The following is a 21,861-nucleotide window of genomic DNA, read 5'->3' as shown; positions in this document are numbered from 1 at the left end:
TGCACTGCCCCTCCCCCACTAGCAGAGTGCTGGTGCTGGAAGCCTGGCAGGCTTTCAGCACCATGGCTGTCTTAAATTACAAATCGAGCCCTTTATTTCAATGGCTACTTTTCAGGTTTATTGTTTTCTTAAATTATTTAAATGTCTTGACAAATGACATTTTGTGATGACCTGATTATATCGGTCTTATAATATGTCCGCAAGCAATGCATCATCAAGGCTCTGTTGTAGATGTTGATGAAAGCCTTTCACCCTTGCACAGTTACACCATATGCACTGCACCCATCCATATCATGCACATTGCACACTTAATTTGGGTGATATGAATGTAAGATGATTGCAGAAGTGACACTGATCTGTGTTTTTGTTTTTAAAGGACCCATGGCATGAAAATTTCACTTTATGCTTTCACTTTTAACATTAATATGAGTTCCCCCAGCCTGCCTATGGCCCCCCCAGTGGCTAGAAATGGTGATGGGTGTAAACCGAGCCCTGGGTATCCTGCTCTGCCTTTGAGAAAATGAAAGCTCAGATGGGCCGATCAGGAATCTTCCCTTTATGACGTCATAAGGGGAAAGGTTACCTCCCCTTTCTCTGCTTTGCCCGCCCAGAGGATTTGGCCCCCCCATGAGAGAGAGAGAGAGACATCATGGCTTTCAAACGAGCAAAGTGGCAGTTGGTCAAGGCCACACCCCCACCCTCCACCTTGCCCCCCCTCTCTCCTCCTCAATAGCATTTAAAGCTACAGACACAGAAATGGCACATCCTAAGGAAAGCTCATTGTGGGACTGGCTCTATAAAAGAGACTTCAGATACAGTATTAGGGGACCACTAAGGTCTATATAAAAGAGACTTCAGATACAGTATTAGGGGACCACTAAGGTCTATATAAAAGAGACTTCAGATACAGTATTAGGGGACCACTAAGGCCTATATAAAAGAGACTTCAGATACAGTATTAGGGGACCACTAAGGTCTATATAAAAGAGACTTCAGATACAGTATTAGGGGACCACTAAGGTCTATATAAAAGAGACTTCAGATACAGTATTAGGGGACCACTAAGGTCTATATAAAAGAGACTTCAGATACAGTATTAGGGGACCACTAAGGCCTATATAAAAGAGACTTCAGCTCTGCTATAAAGAATCCGTATCGGCATCGGCACTAAAAAAAAAATCCATATCTGTCGATCCCTGACGTGCGGTCCATGGCGCACGGCCGGCTAGTGTGCTCTCAACTCTTATTCATCTAGCTCATACTGCCTAAACAAAACAAAATGTATTGCGTTGTCCAGTCCAGAGAGAGCACCATGTGTAGTTGTGGCACAGACATGCTGAAGGGTACTTTGTTGTAATTTGGATCTGGGTTTCCGATTCCCAATCCTAGTGATTTACTTGTAAATGTTGTAACTGAGAGAGACTCTGGTTAACCGTGTTGAATATTTTCCTTCAGGAGATGCGCAGGAACTCTTTAATCAAAGACAGCATGCGGGAGCAGTGCATCCCCCACCTGGTGGAGTCGTGGTTCCAGATCCTGCAGGCGTACCAGCGGTCCCACCCGGAGCTCACCTGCCAGTGTCTGGAGGTGGTGGGACTGTTCGTGTCCTGGATCGACCTTAACCTCATCGCCAACGACCGGTCAGTCGCCTCACTCACAAATAGGGGAAATACACTGCGAGGGGGGGTTTTAATAAGCAGATAAATAGGGCTGGGTATCGTTAAAAAGAACTGCGTTAGGGGTGTTGAAATTAATCATTGCGTCGATTCGGTGACAGACTATAATCGATTATTGCCAACTGATGTTGTTGATTTTCCGGTCACTGCTTTTCTAGTTTTTTTTAAGATAGACTATCTGTCCAATCTGAGGTTTCTGTTACACGACTAAAACTACTTCTGAACGTCCACATGTTCCACCAAAACAAGTTCCTTCCTGAGACTATTTAGCAGAGGCACCGTGGCTCCGTCCGGAGCTTAGCCCCGCCCACGATGATTGTGATTGGTTTAAAGAAATGCCAATAAACCAGAGCACGTTTTACTCCCATCCAGGAATGCTGTGTGGACTAGACAGACCTTCCTCCGCAGCGCTGTGGAGGAAGTTCTGGAGCGAGACTACTACGATACTGATGTTTTTTTGGGTGTATTTTCAGGTTTGTGAACCTGCTGCTCAGTCAGATGTCGGTGGAGGAGCTGAGAGAGGAGGCCTGTGACTGCCTGTTTGAAATAGTCAACAAAGGGATGGACCCCGTTGATAAAACCAAGCTGGTGGAGTCTCTGTGCCAAGTTCTGCAGTCTGCTGGATTTTTCAACGTGGAACAGGTTTGACTTCTCCCGCTATTTTAAACATCGGTAGGCAAGTAATGAGATAAGTTGGTGTCGTGTTATAAGAGTGAGAACTGACGGTATAACATCATTTACAGGTTTTATATATTTTCTTATGAAGGCAGCTTTCTTTATCAAGCATCATCAAACACTATTTGTCAGGAAAGTCAAAGCTTTTTCAACCAAAAATGCACGCTGTCATCTCATAAGTTTAGCAAAAATTCTGTATGTCTGGCACATAAACTGAACATTTGATGGTCAAGTGAGACGAGGTGAACAAGACTTCTTTGGGAATATTTATTTTGACGTTTCCGTCCAGAAATAACAGCGTTAAATGTCTTGTTGCGTTTTAAACACTGGCCGGTTTCTGTGTTTTGTAGCCCAGTGCAGATTTGAGAGCTAAGAGGTTAAGTTTTACTTTAGAGCTGCATGTTTACGATCCTTCTGCTTCCCCTGGCGTCCTTTTCCTGTCCCGCCAGGAAGAGGACGTGGACTTCCTGGCCAAGTTCTCTCGGCTGGTGAACGGGATGGGCCAGAGTCTGGTGCTCAGCTGGACCAAGCTGGCCAAGACGGGGAACGTGAAGGACACGGCAGAGACGCTGCTGGCCTTGGAGAGCAAAGTGCCGCTGCTGCTGCAGCTGCTGGTGCACGAGGACGACGACATCTCGGCCAACATCGTCGGCTTCTGCTACGAGTACCTGCACGTCCTCAAACAGGTGAGGGGGCAGCATGTCGGGAAGAAGTGGGATGCATTCCAGCGTTTTCCCTCCGTTTGTGGAAGACTTAAGGCCGATTTGTGCATCAGTGTTAAATGTACGCCGTGGCTATGTACGTGAAGAAACTGACCCTAGCCTTACGTGCACCTCTCGAAAAATGTAAAACTACACATTGCAGCAACGTACATAGCTCGGCAGCGTTGCATTTCCCCCCCGACTCATTTCCTGGTTCTCCTTCTCCATAAACATGAAATCAAGGAGGAGAGGGTTAACTTCTCCTGCTGCAGATTTCTCACCGTGGTCAGAAAGAACAGGGGAGACTCTTAGTTTGCGCGATAGACTACAGACTCTCTACTACATGCATATAACAAGATCATTTCGAATCCTTATCTTACCTCGATGCGACAGGTTGATTGTTGGCTATCCAAATGCCAGATGAACATCTTCCCCCAAAAATGTTTTCTTTTCTGGATAAAGAATGTTGTTGAATGTTTGGGGAACGATGATGGATGACGTGCGATGACGTTCAACCACCAGATGCTGCTGTTCAGACGCATCACACGATTTGGAGGCATATCACATATTTAAAGTATACTGTAAAAACTGATTGTTTTCCAATTCCTGGCACGTTCTTTATTATTTTCTTAATGCGTTCTGCAGAGAAGGGAGACTGTAGAAGTACATTTACTCCAGTACTGTACTTCAGTCCAAATGTTGAGGTACTTTACCTGAGTATTTCCTTTCATGCCACTATCTGTGGGTGGTGATGGCGTAGTGGATATGACACATACCTTTGGTGTGGGAGACCCGGGTTTGATTCCCACTGCGATACATCAACCAATGTGTCCTTGAGCAAGACACCTAACCCCTAGTTGCTCCAGAGGTGTGTTACCTCTGACATGTATAGCAACTGTAAGTCGCTTTGGATAAAAGCGTCAGCTAAAAGACATGTAAGTTTACTTTAGAGCTGCATGTTTACGATCCTTCTGCTTCCCCTGGCGTCCTTTTCCTGTCCCGCCAGGAAGAGGCAGGACAGGAGAAATATTGTACTTTTTACTCCACTACATTCATCTGTTCCAGCTTTAGTTACTAGTTACTTTAGTTACTAGTTACTTTACACATTAAGATTACTGACCACAGAACACATGTAGTTTATAAATCTGATGTTTTATTCATCAGTAAACTAGCCAACAATATAACGACTACAAGTCAGCTGAGATGATCAGACCATTACACACACAGCTGGTGGGATCCTTTACACAGAGTGTGTGTGTGTGTGTGTGTGTTGGGTCTGTCTACCGTCAACCCAACATGCGTTTGTCCACCATGTCATCATATCATCCCTTAGTCGGTTGGACTTTGAGATTCAGTTCTGAGATTGGGCTTTCTCTGTGTTTAAGTTGAAATAGTTATTACTAAATCATTTTACCCTATAATGTTTTTGTTTTTGTAGCTTCCTCAACTGACAGACCAGCAGAAAACCAACATCGAGGTGAGTCTTTGATTGGAAACGACGCTGCCAACTCTTTTGTCTATTGTAAGATGTAAAATAATGAATACAGCGGGCCTTTTTGTTCTTTCCTCGCAGGCGATCATGCTGGCTGTCATGAAGAAACTGACATATGACGACGAGTACAACTTTGAGAACGAGGTGAGTAGGTTGTATTCTCTGCTGATGGCCGTGCGTCTGTTCTTCAGCTCCTAAAGCCCAGTTCAGACCAAAGATTAGTGTCAAGACGAAACCATTTTAGAACATCGCAGAGAAAAGTTTCAGCGGTCTGAACCGGCCCGTCTCAGCTGCTCGATGGTGTTGTTTTGCCTCCAATGGTTCCTTCCAGGCAGCTGAGCGCTGTTACGCACCAACCAGACGGCCGACCGTCGGCAGAAAAGGCAGTCAGACTGATCAGTCGGGTCCCTGAGGTCCAAAAAAATGCCTCAAAACACACAGAGGGGACGCCGACTTGAGCGTACGCTCTGCGCGTGTGCGAAACGTAATACGTCTCCATAACAGCAGGCGGCGCTTCTCTGTATTGTTTCCCAGAAAATGACAACCGGCAGCTGATTGGATGAACGCGTCACGTGGGTCTGGTTTCTCCAGAAATTCAAAGCCAGACTGGCATGGCGTCTCGTTCAGAATATGATCTCATATTGGACTAAAATAGTTCACCGAAACGTGTTTCTGAAAACATCTGAAGAGAGCAACAGGCCGTGCAGCTGCTGAATCTGTCTTCATTTCACATCAACAAAGGTCAGTTTAGAAGACTTTCGTCAGATTTTGAGAGGCTCTAGTCACGTTCATCCTGCTCCCCGTCTCCAGGTGAGTCCCGACTGTCCTGTCTCTGACTGAGCATGTCAGGTCGGCCCAAATGAAGGCCGACAGCTCCTCCAACGGACGACGGCACGGAACACACCGACCAGACTCGAGTCACCGACCTCGCCAGACTCTCAGACGGCCGATTATCGGGTTGGTGTGTCAGAGCCTTAACTCTCACCTTAACCATAAACATAAGCCACAGCCGCGCTGCCTGGGAGGAGACGTTGGGGGCAAAAAACACCAAACATCATCTCAGCTCGGCTCAAACCAGCTGATGGTGTAGCTGTGACTCAGCTGGTGGAGTCTCCAGAGGCTGGTTTTAGAGCGTAAGAGACGTCTCCTGTTTCTACAGCCAATAGAGAAGTCAGCTGGTGGAGTCTCCAGAGGCTGGTTTTATGACGTAAGAGACGTCTCCCTGTTTCTACAGCCAATAGAGAAGTCACCTTGTAAAGTCAGCTACAATAAAATGATCCATAATCCATTTTATTTCTGTTACAAACTGTTAATGGGGGCGCCCGGATAGCTCAATTGGTAGAGCGTGCGCCCATATATAGAGGTTTACTCCTCGACACAGCGGGCCCGGGTTCGACTCCGACCTGCGGTCCTTTGCTGCATGTCGTTCCCCCCTCTCTCACCCTTTTCATGTCTTTACTTTTACTAACCCTTCTTATTATTGTACTGGCAAACCTGTTGTATTTTTGCAGTCTCAGCAGCCGGTGTTGTGCTTGTGTTTGTCAGGGCGAAGACGAGGCCATGTTCGTGGAGTACAGGAAGCAGCTGAAGATGCTGCTGGACCGTCTGGCTCAGGTGTGTCCCGAGCTGCTGCTGGAGGCTGTGCGACGAGTCTTCACCAACACAATGCAGTGAGAGCACGCTTTCATTCATTCATTCATTTATTCATTCATTCATTTGTTTCAGTGTTTTCTCTCGGTTTGTAGGAGACTTAAGTGTGCATATTTGGCGGGGGGTTTAGGGGTCCTTTGTTATCACCATATCGGTTTCTGAAATGTTGGAAAAGCTAGATCAGATAATAAATAATTAACACTCAATAAGCTTAAAGACAAAACATGTTAACACTAGAAGTGCCGGAATTCCATAACTACCGTATTTTCCGGACTATAAGTCCCTCCGGAGTATAAGTCGCATCAGTCAAAAAATGCGTCATGAAGAGGAAAAAAACATAAGTCTCACTGGACTATAAGTCGCATTTATTTAGGAATGTATTTCACAAAATCCAAGACCAAGAACAGACATTTAATCTGGAAAGGCAAGTTATTAAACTACCCAACAGCCCCCAGAACAAGGGGCTGAATACGGTAGGTGTCTCTATGTTAACGTAATACATTAACAGTTATTAAACTACCCAACAGCCCCCAGAACAAGGGGCTGAATACGGTAGGTGTCCTCTATGTTAACGTAACACATTAACAGTTATTAAACTACCCAACAGCCCCCAGAACAAGGGGCTGAATACGGTAGGTGTCTCTACGTTAACGTAACGTAACAGCTCTGTTGACGAGCCTCTCCCAGCAGCACGTTGTTCAAGCACCCATCTGTGGACTCCTTCCTCCAGCTCTGGCCATCTGGATTTCAGCGACTAGCTTTCTTTGTTTTCTTCATTGCAGTAAGACTAACCTTTTCTCCAGTCCCTCACAAGTTTCTCTCTCACTCCAAACTCTCCTTCTGCTGCTCGATTACCGTTTTCGGCTGCGTGTTTTACTACCTGCAGTCTCCTGCAGCTTCTTTTCTTTCTCAGTTGTCTTTAGGAGCAGCATATAGTCCTCACAAGCCTAGAGCGCCTCTCGCGGCTGTACACGGTAATGTTTTCAGCATGAAATAACATTTAAAACATGTTACATTATATATATTTTGATATATAAGTCACACCTGACTATAAGTCGCAGGACCAGCCAAAGTATGAACAAAAAGTGCGACTTATAGTCCAGAAAATACGGTACTAGAATTGTCGTCACTTTGGCAAACTTTGAACATAATTCCCAGTAACAGAGAGTCAGATAGTGTTGTTGTGGAGGGGGGGGGGGAGACACATTAAGTCAGACTCAGATTGAAACCGAAGCAGCGGGACAGACACAGAGCTGTAGCCGAGCCAAAGTAGAACACTTTTTAATTAACTAACGTTATCGGTTAACAGGTAAATAAAACACTGATACAGATAATCTGCAAAAACAGCCCCGACTATCAGCCAGGGTTGATAATCAGCTAGTCACTAGTTTGTTCCCATACCGTTTTTAAAAGAGATGTGGGCACCTAAACAGTGTCTGAGCTGAGAAGTGTAATAAAGAAGAAAGGTCTAAGGCACTTTTCTTGCACAAAGTTAAAATATTGTACTATATATACATTGAAATTGTTAGAACATTACAAATACAGATCTCCCTCTTGTACACAGCCGTGTAAAATAAAGGATTTTCAACTTTTTGCAAGAAGAGTGTCTCGGTGCCTCTTCATTTTTGAACTTTTTTCTTCAACAGAACAGTTTATCTTGAGTTTTGTTTCTCAGGAATTGGCAGACGGCTCAGTTCATGGAGGTGGAGGTGGCCGTGCGGCTGCTGTACATGTTGGGTGAAGCTCTGCCGGCGTCTCACGGCGCTCACTTCTCCGGGGACACAGCGAAGACGAGCGCCCTGCAGGACATGATGAGGACGGTCAGTCACACAGTCAATATATACGTTCTGGTCAACGACTTTCCTTTGCTTTAAAGGGTAACTGCGGTCATTTTCAACCCTGGAGTGACTTATGTAAATAAATATTTTTGAAATTGGTCCAGTATTGAGCGAGAACGCTGTAACCAGCAACTGTGAACTGCAATATAGGACAAATGTTCAACATCAGTTAGCGTCCACTAAAAGTTGTGTTGTTGCTGCTGACAGACTCAGATTATTATTCTAAGTGTCTGACAACATGATGAAAGGATCCCTACAGAGATCACCAAACTACACCAGACTCCATGTAAATAATCAGGACTTTTAGCGTGTATAGAGCCAGCATATCTCCACCAGACTCCATGTAAATAATCAGGACTTTTAGCGTGTATAGAGCCAGCATATTTCCACCAGACTCCATGTAAATAATCAGGACTTTTAGCGTGTATAGAGCCAGCATATTTCCACATGTAAATGGGTGAATTAAGGGTTTATTTCAACCAAACCAGAGTGGTGATTGTTGGAACAGTGGAAAGATGAACCAAGACGGCTTTTGATAGTTTTATTTAGTTTCTGTCCACTTTGAATGAAGTGTGTTTTACGTTGATAAAAGTCCTGATTATTTACATGGAGTCTGGTGTAGTTTGGTGATGGTGATTTCGGGGCTGTTTCATGTTAAACTAAAAGGATCTTCCTCTTTAACTAAAAGGTCTATCTCTGTAGGGATCCTTTCATAATGTTGTCAGACTCTTAGAATAATAACCTGAGTCTGTCAGCAGCAACAACAGAACTTTTAGTGCACGCTAACGGACATTTGCCAATTAACATTACATTTCAGCTTGTTTCTTGTTTAATACTGGACAAGTTTCAAAGATTGTTGTTCCCATCTGTCACTTGGACACAAAACCAAAGGAAAATAGGGTCCAGGTTGGAAAAAAAGCAACCTGAAGTTACCCATTAAGTTTGTGGAAGAGGTAAGCCGAAACAAATAATATCATTTCTTTCTGAATCCTCAGCTGGTGTCGTGCGGTGTGAGCAGCTACCAGCACAGCTCCGTGTCTCTGGAGTTCTTTGAAACGGTTGTTCGATACGATAAGTTCTTCATCGTGGAGCCTCAACACATCCCCAATGTTTTGGTGAGTGACTCTTTAGCAGGTCTCTAATCTACACATTAAAATCAGTTTCATTCTTTTGTTTTGTGCTGGCTGTGTTCCGATGTCTGTGTGACTGAACATGTTTAAAGTGTGGCGTGTTGTGTTGACTGTCAGATGGCGTTTCTGGACCAAAGAGGACTGAGACACAACAGCCCAAAGGTCCGCAGCCGGGTGGCCTACCTCTTCTCCAGATTCATCAAGACTCTGCAGTGAGTCCAGCTTCTGTCATCTAACGCTCACTAAGTGGTGGACAAAATAACAGAAACACCTGACGGTACACAGGGTTTCCATGTTCATGGAAAACCTGGAAAAGTCATGGAATTAGGCTACGTTTACACTGCTAGCGTTTGAGTTTTGAGCCCAAAGTGATCTCCGTGCACCAGAGCAGGGGGAATGAGAGGGGGAAACGCCAGAGCAGGGGGAATGAGAGGGGGAAACGCCAGAGCAGGGGGGAATGAGAGGGGGAAACGCCAGAGCAGGGGGGAATGAGAGGGGGAAACGCCAGAGCAGAGGGGAATGAGAGGGGGAAACGCCAGAGCAGAGGGGAATGAGAGGGGGAAACACCAGAGCAGGGGGGAATGAGAGGGGGGAAACACCAGAGCAGGGGGGAATGAGAGGGGGGAAACACCAGAGCAGGGGGAATGAGAGGGGGAAACGCCAGAGCAGGGGGAATGAGAGGGGGGAGACGCCAGAGCAGGGGGGAATGAGAGGGGGAGACGCCAGAGCAGGGGGAATGAGAGGGGGAAACGCCAGAGCAGAGGGAATGAGAGGGGGGAAACACCAGAGCAGGGGGGAATGAGAGGGAGGGAAACACCAGAGCAGGGGGAATGAGAGGGGGGGAAACACCAGAGCAGGGGGAATGAGAGGGGGGAAACACCAGAGCAGGGGGAATGAGAGGGGGAGACACCAGAGCAGGGGGGAATGAGAGGGGGAAACGCCAGAGCAGGGGGGAATGAGAGGGGGACACACCAGAGCAGGGGGAATGAGAGGGGGGAAACACCAGAGCAGGGGGAATGAGAGGGGGAGACACCAGAGCAGGGGGAATGAGAGGGGGAGACACCAGAGCAGGGGGAATGAGAGGGGGAAACACCAGAGCAGGGGGGAATGAGAGGGGGAAAACGCCAGAGCAGGGGGGAATGAGAGGGGGAAACACCAGAGCAGGGGGAATGAGAGGGGGGAAACACCAGAGCAGGGGGAATGAGAGGGGGGAAATACCAGAGCAGGGGGAATGAGAGGGGGAAACCTAGCAGAAGATATTGGTTTTTAAACCAAAACGTAGCAGTGTTAATGTAGCCTTAGTAAAATCCTTGAAAGTTTTAGAAATAAATCAATGTATAGAAAACACTGAACATAAATTGACATAATTAGTTATTTTTCTGGATGTTTGGGGCTGTTTGTAGTTATTTAACATATCCGTTGAGATGTTTCAGCTCTGAAGCTGTTCTCCTGACTGTTTGGTGTTGACGTTGGTGATGTTGTGTGTTCACAGTAAACACATGAATGCCTTTATAGAGGACATCCTGTCCAGGATCCAGGACCTGCTGGAACTCGCTCCTCCCGTAAGTATCAACATCTCCAGGAAAGGAAGCAGCTGCTTCCTAAATATAGTCCTCACTCCATGATCCAATCTTCGTGAATGATACATACATACTTACCTACCTACCTACTTACTTACTCACTCACCCACCCACCCACCGGGAAATTCAAGGTCCCAGTAGCTTAAAGACATCACACACAACATCCACATACATCATAAACAGGATGAGAAAATAGCAAATCCACATGAATAATATGGACAATAAAATAAAAGATACTAAATAAAAAATCCACATGAATAATATGGACAAGAAAAGATATACTAAATAAAAAATCCAGAATGTACTATGGGATGTATAAGCATGAGAGGCTTGCAGTGACAGGGCTGGGAGGGTCATGGGGAAAGTGGGAGTTCCACCCAAAAAGGTGGGAGGATATGCGTAAAGTGCGCCTAATTATATATTCCGTGGTATTTACAAAGACTGCCAGTAAGAGCGCGCCTCTATTCTGCGGGGGAAACTCTCCGCCTCTAAAAGCAGGTGTAAACCAGCTGCAAGCGGGTTTCCTCGTAGCTGCCTCCTGGTGAAATGGCAGCAGTAATCCGAGCAAGAAGAAGACAGGCCAAGCTGAAAAGATCTTTGCCACAAGGATCACACTTTCAGTTGTGTGAACACGAAATCATTAAGCGTTACAGATTAAGCAGCCATGCAATATTACAGTTTCTGGAAGAAATCAAAGATGACATCATATCTCTGACTCAGCGTTCACATTCCAGTCCAGCAGCTGATCTCCTCGGTACATTACACATATTGGTATCAGAATCATTTCAAACAGTCATAGCATCAGCAGTGGGAATATGGCAGTCTGCACTCAGCCGTATCATAGCACCAGTGCTTAACGCTTTGCTACAGCGCCATGTACGGTGTAGTGGGCGGAGAAAGGCGCTGATTACCCGATGAACTGCAGGTTTGGGAAATGCCAAGTATCAAGGCGTGCGCTTTCTGCGGGTTGGCCAAGGTGCTGATAATGCTGCATTCGCAAATGTACGTAAATCTGGCCCTTTGTTATGGTGGTAGTGCATAAGTCCAATAGTGCAAGGATAAAGTCTAGAGACCAGCATTAAATATGGACACTATAAGAGAATAATGTAGACATAGGAATATAAAAACTATAGCAGTGCAAGGATAAAGTTTAAAAAAAAAAATACAATACAAGGACATTATGCTGGAATAAAGTAGACAGTAGGATAGACTAGTACTAGGATAGTCTTTATCACTGATGTGGTTTCCTGTGTGTCCAGGAGAACGGCTTCCTGGCGCTGCTGACCAGCGACGACCAGCTGTTCATGTTCGAGACGGCGGGCGTCCTGATCGTGAACGGAGAGAGTCCCGTGGAGAGGAAGCAGGCGCTGATGCGGAGCCTGCTGCTGCCGCTGATGGACGCGTTCCGCCTGCTGCTCGCCAAGCTGCTGCAGGAGACGGAGGACGAGAGGCAGGCCGCCCTCGCCGACTGCCTGAGCCACGCCGTCGGGTTCGCCAGGTCAGGACTCTGAGCCAGATGTGTCCAATGATCCATTGATTGCTTCTAGGGATGAGACGAGCTGCTTTTGTCCCCGATTTGATTCTTTCATGATACACGGCTGCCGTTTCGGTTTGTATTGCGATTTTGTTTTTTAACCTCCAAACTAGGGATGCACCGAATCCAGATTTTTGAGGTTCTGCTGAGTCCTGAACCCCCTGGTTGAGGTTCTGCTGAGTCCTGAACCCCCTGGTTGAGGTTCTGCTGAGTCCTCGTCCCGTCCTCAGTCCATGAACACAGTCAACACATTAATGAAGTAAACAGTGACTGTCCTTCCTTTGCCGTACCTGAAGTTGCTGCATTCTGGCTGCTGTCTGTAGATTCCTTCATGCTCAGCTGGTATTCTTCCAGATGTTTCATACCAGATGTTGTAACAGCGGTGATGTTGTGTATTGTTTAGGGTCCTCGCCACCACCAGACTAATCAGCATTGCAGATTGAACATGTAGCTGAACTTGAATGGCCTTCTTTTGACTGAAAGTACTGCCAAACAACACTTTTTCTGCTCACCAGTTCCATTTCCACTTCCTCTCAGCCTGCTGCATTGAAGCTCCACCTACGTAAACACCTTCCTGTAATCAACGGCGCCGTCATTACGTCGACCAGCGTAGCGCGGAGTGACAGCGTAGGGTTCAGCAGAAACCCAACCCCGTCAAAAAGCCCAATATTCAGCCCAATCTGAAGCTGAATCCTGGATTCGGTGCATCCCTGCTCCAAATCCTGGGGCACATTCAACCTTAAAATGCTGTGCGCCGTTTGCTACGGTTTCCTGGTTGAGTGATGCGTTTCCTCTGCACGTGTACAACGGCATTCCAGATGTTTTCCCTCGTTTGGTGTGTGTGTGTCTCTCGTTTATTGGCTGAGTCAAATCCTTGTAAGTTTTTAGAAAAGTCATGGAGTTTGCTGCTGGAGATAAAACTCTTGTGTGGTCGGAGATTGTTTTCGTGTCAAAACTAGACATGTTCTTATCGGAAAACCCCCCCGATACTCCCTAAAATGCAGGTATTGGCAAGTACTCGAGTCTGTGCTCCGATCCGATACCACGTAATTCAGCCCTGTAGAGAATCTTCTTTTTAATGTAGTTTATTTGTTATTTTTCTGATCTGACCGTCAAACTGGATAATAAAAAGTTCTTTTTTTGTTTGTTCATGTTTCATAAAACGTTTAACCTGAGCCACGCCACACAACACAGTTAGGCCTCCTTCACGCTGGCTGCGTGGCGTGAGCATGGCGTTTCTGTTGCGTGGCGTTTTCTGTTATTACACACCAGAAACGTGTCTGACGCTGCTGCTGCAGCTGCTAGCCTTGTCTGGACACATGGATGTTTCCCATAAACAGAAATATATACTGATCTGATTACAGCAAAGACAACGTCGGCAGGATTGACGGCAAAATAGGCTCCAGAATATTTCCTTCTGTGTTGACAGGTGCAATATTCGATAATTATTATATTATTTTTTTAAATGACATTTATATCTGCATTTATATCAAAACCTCGAGACTTTCAAACATCAACATGTCATTTATTAATATGTATTTGTGTCTAAATGACATATAAACATCTTTTTGTATTCTATGTTGCCTGGAAATGCTTCCAACACGCTTATGGGAAAAATGGGCGTCGGTCCTATTTCTAGCATGCACACGTTTTCAACGTTGCTCGAGCAGCGCCTGAGACGTGCGTGTCACGCAGGCAGCGTGCACGCTCTACCCTGTTACCATGGGAGCCCAAATATAAACGGACACGCCACGCAGCTGACACGCTCACGCCACGCAGCCAGCGTGCAGGAGGCCTTACTAATCATAACCATTCATACAGGGATAGTAGTACACAGCTGTTAAATCAGTACGGAAGTTGCCGTAATCGGGATCGGTGTTGGGAAGCAAAAATATTTATCTGACCTTCTTTACTCAAAACGCCGCTTAAAAGTGAAAACAGAAGTGTGGATGTAGTCTGAACTGGTCGTGGCGTCTCTTCTGTGTCTGCAGTCGGACCAGCAAGGCGTTCAGCAACAAGCAGACGGTGAAGCAGTGTGGCTGCACTGAGGTCTACCGGGACTGTCTGCAGACCTTCCTGCCGGCGCTGAGCTGTCCCGTTCAGCGGGGGCCGCTGCGCAGCTCGGTCCGCTCCTTCCTGCACCGCATGATCATCTGCATGGAGGAGGAGGTCCTGCCCTTCGTCCCCGCCGCCTCCGAACACATGCTGAAGGACTGCGAGGCCAAAGACCTACAGGAGTTCATCCCGCTCATCAGCCAGATCACCGCCAAGTTCAAGGTACGGGGAACGATTCCAGACCGGGAGAGACCTTCTAGAGCCCGGCCGAAAAAGGATTTTTAAGGCCGATATCGATGCAAATATTTGGGGATTTAAAAATCTGATATTCCGATATATCGGTCTACATATATGGATGGATATAGATAGATAGATAGACTGATTAACAAGCCTTTTTTGTTTTTCCTCCTCCCGTTGCCATGCAGCGTCAGGTGTCTCCCTTCCTGCAGCAGGTCTTCATGCCGCTGGTGCTCGCCATCTTCGAGGCGTTGGCGCGGCCGGCGGAGGACAACGACCAGGCGGCCGCGCTGGAGAAACAGATGCTGAGGCGGAGCTACTTCACCTTCATCCAGACAATCACAGGAAGCGGGATGAACGAGGTGATGGCCAATCAGGGTGAGTTTCACACACGCAAAAGAAAGGCTCTTTTATAGATTCTTTTGCTTTAAAATTGAAATTATTTAAATGTAACAATATATTCACGTTGTAAAAGTGCTTAAATGTATAATAAGTAAACCTAAGTCACCGAACACACAAGGACATTAGGCATTTAAAATGCACTAAAAGCTAGCTAGCTAACGATAGACTAGCAGAGCAAGTGTAATATGTTTACTAGCGATCACGTGCAGTGAATGGTTAACGTGCTTTCACTCCGTTTTGGTGAGCCCAGAGGGGAAATATGTCAGTTTAAAAGTAGCCTACATTTACGGTAGCTAGCTAACGGTAGACTACGGAGAGGGGGGGATATTTTTACGTTTGTTTCGGAGCGACAGAGGGGAAATATTTCAGTCGACACATTGAGTGGAATCGAAATGAGGAACCGAAATAGTTCCATAGTGGAACCGGGTTTCAGTACCCAACCCTACACATAACTTCAGCGTTTGTTGGTGACAGGGCCGTAGTCAAGGCCACAGGCAACCGGAAGTGATCATTTTTGAGAAAAAAACACAAACGTGTGTTCACACTTTCTGGATTTGTGGTATCGTGAGAATAAAGTCCTTATTTTAGGAAGAAAAAGTCCTTAAATCATGCCTAAATTTCAAGGATTACGAGATTATAAGTTGCGGACATTTAACGTTATGTGGTCGTGTGAATGTTTTTGTTGTTTTCCAGGAGCGGAGAACATCGAGCGTGTCGTGTTCACCATCATCCAGGGCGCCGTGGACTTCCCCGACCCCATCGCTCAGAAGACCTGCTTCATCATCCTCTCCAAACTGGTGGAGCTGTGGGGTGAGAGAGCTCTAGAAACGCCTCAAACTAACTTCTCCGCTTAGTTTCTTTGTCCTTGTAGGCGTGGCAAGTCAAAGAGCTTTACATAAGCATTAGTCTCACGTAGCCAGACCCTCGTCCACAGCGCTGCAGAGTAGAGGGTATAATTTCACTGTCAGTAACGTGTTCGGGACGGATAGAGCGTAGAAATCAACGGGAGCGAGCGGGATGGAGCCGCAGATTAAATAAAAAAAAATTAAAAAATGGCACTGCAGTGCGGTGAGTGCGCCCAAAGATTGCGAAGGCATTTATTTTTAGAAAAGAGAACCACTTACCTCCCAATACCTAACCCTAACCCCCCCAGCAGTGAGAGACAAACACACACACACACACACACACACACACACACACACACACACACACACACACACACAGAGAGAGACTGATAACTTTAGACCACGTAGGGAACGAAACAGGAGCGAGATGGGATTCGGGAGTCTTCCCCTCTGGATTTTGCAGGACAGGATTTTTTTTTGCAGTCACGTGATCGGGATGTGACGGGAGTATTTTCGTGGGCTCGGGATGGGAGCGACGATTGATTCCCGTGTCACGCTCTGTAGCGGAGGAAGGTCTGGTTAGTCCACACAGCATCCCTGGATGGGAGAACAACCTGCTCTGGTTTATTGGCATTTCTTTAAACCAATCACAATCATCGTGGGCGGGGCTAAGCTAAATAGTCTCAGGAAGGAGCTGGTTTTGGTGGAACATGTGGACGTTCAAAAGTAGTTTTAGTCGTGCAACAGAAAACTCGATGTTAATATGTTCTAGTGTCTTCTCTCCTCTGTGACCGTAAACTGAAGATCTTTGAGTTGAGGACAAAACAAGACATTTGAGGACGTCATCTCGGGCTACTGTAAACACTGATCGACATTTTTCACCATTTTCTGACATTTGAGAGACCAGACAATTAATCGATTAATCGAGAAAATGAAAGACGGATGAATTGACATTGAAAATAATCATTTTCCCATAACTTTTGTCATTTTATCGGTATCGCAATATCCCATTTTGTCAATATCCAGTCCCTCCAGAAAAACGTGATTATGCAATCGCATAACTCAATGCATAACCAGCCAAGTCCTCATATTTATGCGGGGGGGGGGGCACACTTTCGCCGCATAAATTGCCGATTTCCGCGCAACATATGCAGGCCTTGCATGATGTCATAATCCCCGCATTTTCGTTGCAAAAAGTCCCAAATATCTTAGCAGAAAGATGAAAAATGTTACGTTTACTTCACACAAGAGCAGCCGTTTCCCCTGCTGCCATGAGAACGTTATGAAGTGATGTAATGAAGTGATGTAATTACGCGACGTGAACATCCTCTAAAAGCTGTAAACCCGGCGACGAAGTCACGATGACATCACAGTTTCTGCAAGTTCCCGCAATTTCATCGCATACAATTGCATAAATATCCCGCATATTCCATCGCATTATTTAAGAAAACGTGACGCATAATCAAGGATTTTGGCCCAAAACAATCACAAAAAACTCAGCATCTTTCTGGAAGGACTGTGCAATGGGCAGATGTAAAGTCCAGGATGGGAAGGGGGTGGTGGTTGCAGCCAATCACCTTCTCAGTAGCGCGAATGATACGCTGCATTCAGTAGTGGAATGTAACTAATGGCGTTTTTCCATTACGTGGTACCTGCTCGCCTCGACACACTGTGCATCAGTTTTCCGTTGCAGATGTTAGTACCGCCTCAGCGTGGCTGGTCGTGTTATATGCCGGCTCGATGCGAACACCAGCGCATAAGTATAAACATCAGGCCACTTGATCTTGTTTTCCAGTTCTGTGGAGGCTCCACGCAGAGCTTTCTCCGTAGCCTGTGTAAGCGGCCTGATGTTTATACTTGTGTGCTGGTGCGTGCGTCGAGCCAGCATGTGTGTGTGTGTACGTGGCTACGGAGAAAGCTCTGCCTGGAGCCTCCGCAGAACTGTAAAACAAGCGGCGCCCCAGGAAACTGCCGTGACCCAACACGACACAGAACGTGGACGGTGTGTTGTTGTCGCCAGAAGACACATTTAGTTTCAAATGAAGAGGCAGCAAAAAAAAACAGTGGTTTAAAAATGGCGGGTTTGTTCAGGACACCCCCGTCTGTCGCTTTCACGTCACATTTTGGTATCGCCTCAGCTCGCTGGGAACCTCAACTGAGGTGGTACTAAAAAAAGTACCTGCTAGCAGGTACCAGGGACTTTCTTTTTCGTAATGGAAAACTAAAAAAGGCGAGTAGAGGCGAGTCGAGCAGGTACCACGTGATGGAAAAGCGCCATAAGTACATTACTCTGGAAGGACTGACTATCGTGCAACCCTAGTCTTGATTTAAGAGCACAGGGTTAGGGCAGATCTCAAGTGTTCAGGGAGTTTGTTCCATAACTTGTGTTTTTGTTTTCTTCCGATGAAACCTGCAGGAGGGAAAGACGGCATGGTGGGTTTCCCAGACTTCATCTACAAACACATCGTTCCCGCGTGTTTCCTGGCTCCTCTCAAACCGACCTTTGACCTCTCCGACGCTCAGACGGTCCTGGTAAGTCTCTCTACCAGAGTCCAGCCTACAAACCACAGACTGTAAAAATACCAGTTCAAAAAAAACAAACAATTATGCTGTTTAGGGTTGGGTATCGTTTGGGTTTTTTCCGATACCGGTGCCTGAACCGATACTTAAAAAAAAAAAAAAAAGTATGTATATATTTAAAAAAGAAAAACGGAGCACAAAACGACAGTCAGCGACATTTAAGAACGGTTTGTTTATTGCTAAGGCTATATGGTCAAAATTAAGTGATTAATAATAATGTGATAACTTATAACAATGACTTATTTCACCAGTAAATTGCTGGTAAACGACAAAAACAACCACTCGATGGAAAAAGGGTATTTTACAATAACTTATGTTGTTTAATAGTTGAGATCAGAGGAGAGGAGGTTTGTTGATGGATAATCTCAGCTTCAGCGTTGGCTCCACTTTTCAGCCCCGGAGGTTTCCCACCTTGCTACAAACAAACGTATTTTTTAGGGCTGTCAATCGATTAAAAAAATGTATCTAATTAATGACATACTCTGTGATTAATTAATCTAAATTAATCACATACATAATTAACGGTGCCTGAACCGATACTTTTTAAGAAAGTTAAAAAGAAAAAAAAGAAGTGTACTAAACAACAGTTGGTGACATTAAAGAACAGCTTGTTTATTGCTAAGGCCATATGGTCAACATTAAATGATTTAATAATAATAATCATAACTTATTTCACTAGTAAATAGCTGTTGAATGAGAAAAACAACCATCAGATGGGAAAAGGACATTTACAATAACTTTGAATGCACCACGAGGCTGTAGTTTACCAGTTTCATTGAACGCCCCGTCTGTGTTGTTTCTCCGACGGCAGCTGCAGATTGTTACATCCCGGTGTTGAATCCTCTACAGTAAAACACAGTCACACTTTACACCGTTTAGCGTTAGCTGTCAGCATTTAACCCTGTTTAATCCAGCTACTAGCTAGCGGTAGGCTAACGTTAGCTGCTGTCGAGTATAGTGTTAACTAGCTAGTGGTAGGCTAACGTTAGCTGCTGTCGAGTGTAGTGTTAACTGGCTAGCGGTAGGCTAACGTTAGCTGCTGTCGAGTATAGTGTTAACTAGCTAGCGGTAGGCTAACGTTAGCTGCTGCGATGTTTCTGTTGCCTGTAACGTCTGTTTCAGAGCATCAGAGAGAAGCGCAGACATATCGGTGGTGCTGAAATCCGCGTTGCTATTCGGTCCGGTAGATGCAGGTCATGAAGGCACCGGTGGCGTATTAGCACCGGATTTTGGTACCCAACCCTATTCAGGAAGAAGATTTTTACAAGTAAATGTTCCAGTTAATGATCCAGGCAGCACATTCTCGTCTCCCTCCTTCATTTTACAGTCCAGTGGTGCTAGAACGGCTCCGGGTCAAACCTCAATATGGAAAGGATTAATCTCCGTTACGTTGACAGCCCTAGTATTGTTTGTATTCAGAAACCTCTGTTTGTGTTTCAGACGCTGTCAGAGTGTGCACTCACGCTGAAAATGATTCATCTCAAAAGGGTAAAAACTGTTTTATGAAAGAAGTAAAAGAATGTTAACATATTCCTCATATTTTGATATATGTAGGAGTTTCCTCCCGCTCATTAGGTCTTGTGTGTTCTTTCAGGGGCCGGAGTTCATCCAGTTCTTGCAGCAGGACTATTTGCCCTCGCTGCAGGTTTCACCAGAAATCTCACAGGTGAGCGACCCTCAAACATTTCCCTTTAAATAAAATCACGAGAGACGGAGTTATTTCTTACACTTTGGCTACATTGAAGGCCTAACCTGCGCGGGGAATGTCCAATGGTGCTCATAAGTTTATGAACCCATGCTAAAGTTGACTAAAAAGAGGAATTGTATGTCAGTTAGCCTAATAACTGGTCTGATTTGCATTGAGAGATGATCTTATGGAAAGTACCTGGTGGTGAAGGGTATGTGATGATGTGGGGGTATGGTGAAGGGTATGTGATGATGTGGGGGTATGGTGAAGGGTATGTGATGATGTGGGGGTATGGTGAAGGGTATGTGATGATGTGGGGGTATGGTGAAGGGTATGTGATGATGTGGGGGGTATGGTGAAGGGTATGTGATGATGTGGGGGGTATGGTGAAGGGTATGTGATGATGTGGGGGGTATGGTGAAGGGTATGTGATGATGTGGGGGTATGGTGAAGGGTATGTGATGATGTGGGGGTATGGTGAAGGGTATGTGATGATGGGGGGTATGGTGAAGGGTATGTGATGATGGGGGGGGGGTATGGTGAAGGGTATGTGATGATGTGGGGGTATGGTGAAGGGGATGTGATGATGGGGGGGGTATGGTGAAGGGTATGTGATGATGGGGGGGGTATGGTGAAGGGGATGTGATGATGGGGGGTATGGTGAAGGGGATGTGATAATGTGGGGGGTATGGTGAAGGGTATGTGATGATGGGGGGGGGGTATGGTGAAGGGGTATGTGATGATGTGGGGGTATGGTGAAGGGTATGTGATGATTGGGGGGTATGGTGAAAGGTATGTGATGATGGGGGGGTACGGTGAAGGGTATGTGATGATGGGGGGGGGTATGGTGAAGGGTATGTGATGATGGGGGGGTATGGTGAAGGGTATGTGATGATGGGGGGGTATGGTGAAGGGTATGTGATGATGGGGGGCCAAGGGAACTGTATCAGGATCATAGTATCCTGGATCCATGAAATAACTGGCCTTTCAAAATAAAGGTCTGCCTGCCTCTATGGGAATCTAACATAGGGGTGTACTGACTGATGCCCCCTGTATTTTAAGGAAGAACATTTATTTATTGACGATACATTATTCATTCACAAAGAACATTGGTGTCCTTAAAGGTTGGATTTTTCCTCATTTTTTTTAATTAAGGCATTAAGATCAATTTCCAAAAGATGATTTTTTTATTCCTCTTTCTAGTCCTCTTCAGCATGGGTTCATAAACGTATGACTGCCACTGTATCTTTTAAACTGGCTACACCTGCAGCAAACACATGGCGTAGGATTGTGTGAGTCACAGGCATGGGTGTAATTTACAGGGGGGTGGGGGGGTTACAGCCAACAACAATAGAAGGCATAAAAAGAAACTGAAATACTATAACTTGGGCTTTATTGTATTGTGGTTTCTGAATAGATTGTGTGTGTTGCGTTCCAGTTTCTTACATTGTCGACTTGTTACAGGAACTTTGTCAAGTGCTTCAGCAGCCGGACGTCAAAGTCCTGAAAAACTACATTAAGGTACGAGTGTGAATATGAATGTGGATAACGTTAGTGATAGTAAGATACTTGCTTAGTTACATTTCTAGTGATGAATTGTAGAAAACAGGTGTTATTTCTCTGATTCACAGCTTTGTCCGAGGCTCTCCCTCTCTTCAGTCACTCTCTCGCTCGCTCCACCGTACGTGCTCGCTGGCGCACGTTGAGCCTCCGTTAACAGTTTGTAACCGAAATGAAATGGATTATGGATCATTTTATTGTAGCTGACTTTACAAGCTG

General features: G+C 45.7%; 1 protein-coding gene across 4 annotated transcripts in view; it reads left to right on the top strand.

Annotated features, from left to right (window-relative positions):
- The window catches only part of xpot (exportin, tRNA (nuclear export receptor for tRNAs)), a 36,669-nt gene that overhangs the window by 9,623 nt on the left and 5,185 nt on the right, over positions 1 to 21,861 (top strand). For all 4 annotated transcript variants that reach the window (XR_013503304.1, XR_013503302.1, XR_013503303.1 and 1 more), the window contains exons 7-24: positions 1,456 to 1,640; positions 2,150 to 2,318; positions 2,801 to 3,037; positions 4,491 to 4,529; positions 4,626 to 4,688; positions 6,090 to 6,214; positions 7,870 to 8,014; positions 9,028 to 9,147; positions 9,280 to 9,374; positions 10,655 to 10,724; positions 12,002 to 12,240; positions 14,268 to 14,553; positions 14,757 to 14,946; positions 15,664 to 15,780; positions 18,232 to 18,347; positions 19,836 to 19,883; positions 19,990 to 20,061; positions 21,547 to 21,603. Coding sequence is in view for 1 of the 4 variants with exons in the window: in XM_078272556.1 (XP_078128682.1) it covers positions 1,456 to 1,640; positions 2,150 to 2,318; positions 2,801 to 3,037; positions 4,491 to 4,529; positions 4,626 to 4,688; positions 6,090 to 6,214; positions 7,870 to 8,014; positions 9,028 to 9,147; positions 9,280 to 9,374; positions 10,655 to 10,724; positions 12,002 to 12,240; positions 14,268 to 14,553; positions 14,757 to 14,946; positions 15,664 to 15,780; positions 18,232 to 18,347; positions 19,836 to 19,883; positions 19,990 to 20,061; positions 21,547 to 21,603 (2,373 nt within the window). In the remaining 3 variants the exon portion in view is untranslated. The remainder of the gene's footprint in view (positions 1 to 1,455; positions 1,641 to 2,149; positions 2,319 to 2,800; positions 3,038 to 4,490; positions 4,530 to 4,625; positions 4,689 to 6,089; positions 6,215 to 7,869; positions 8,015 to 9,027; positions 9,148 to 9,279; positions 9,375 to 10,654; positions 10,725 to 12,001; positions 12,241 to 14,267; positions 14,554 to 14,756; positions 14,947 to 15,663; positions 15,781 to 18,231; positions 18,348 to 19,835; positions 19,884 to 19,989; positions 20,062 to 21,546; positions 21,604 to 21,861) is intronic.

The sequence above is a fragment of the Sander vitreus genome, chromosome 17 (genome assembly GCF_031162955.1).
Source record: "Sander vitreus isolate 19-12246 chromosome 17, sanVit1, whole genome shotgun sequence".
NCBI lineage: Eukaryota > Metazoa > Chordata > Actinopteri > Perciformes > Percidae > Sander > Sander vitreus.
Note: the sequence above shows the minus strand (reverse complement) of the source record. Positions and strands in the feature narration are given on the sequence as shown.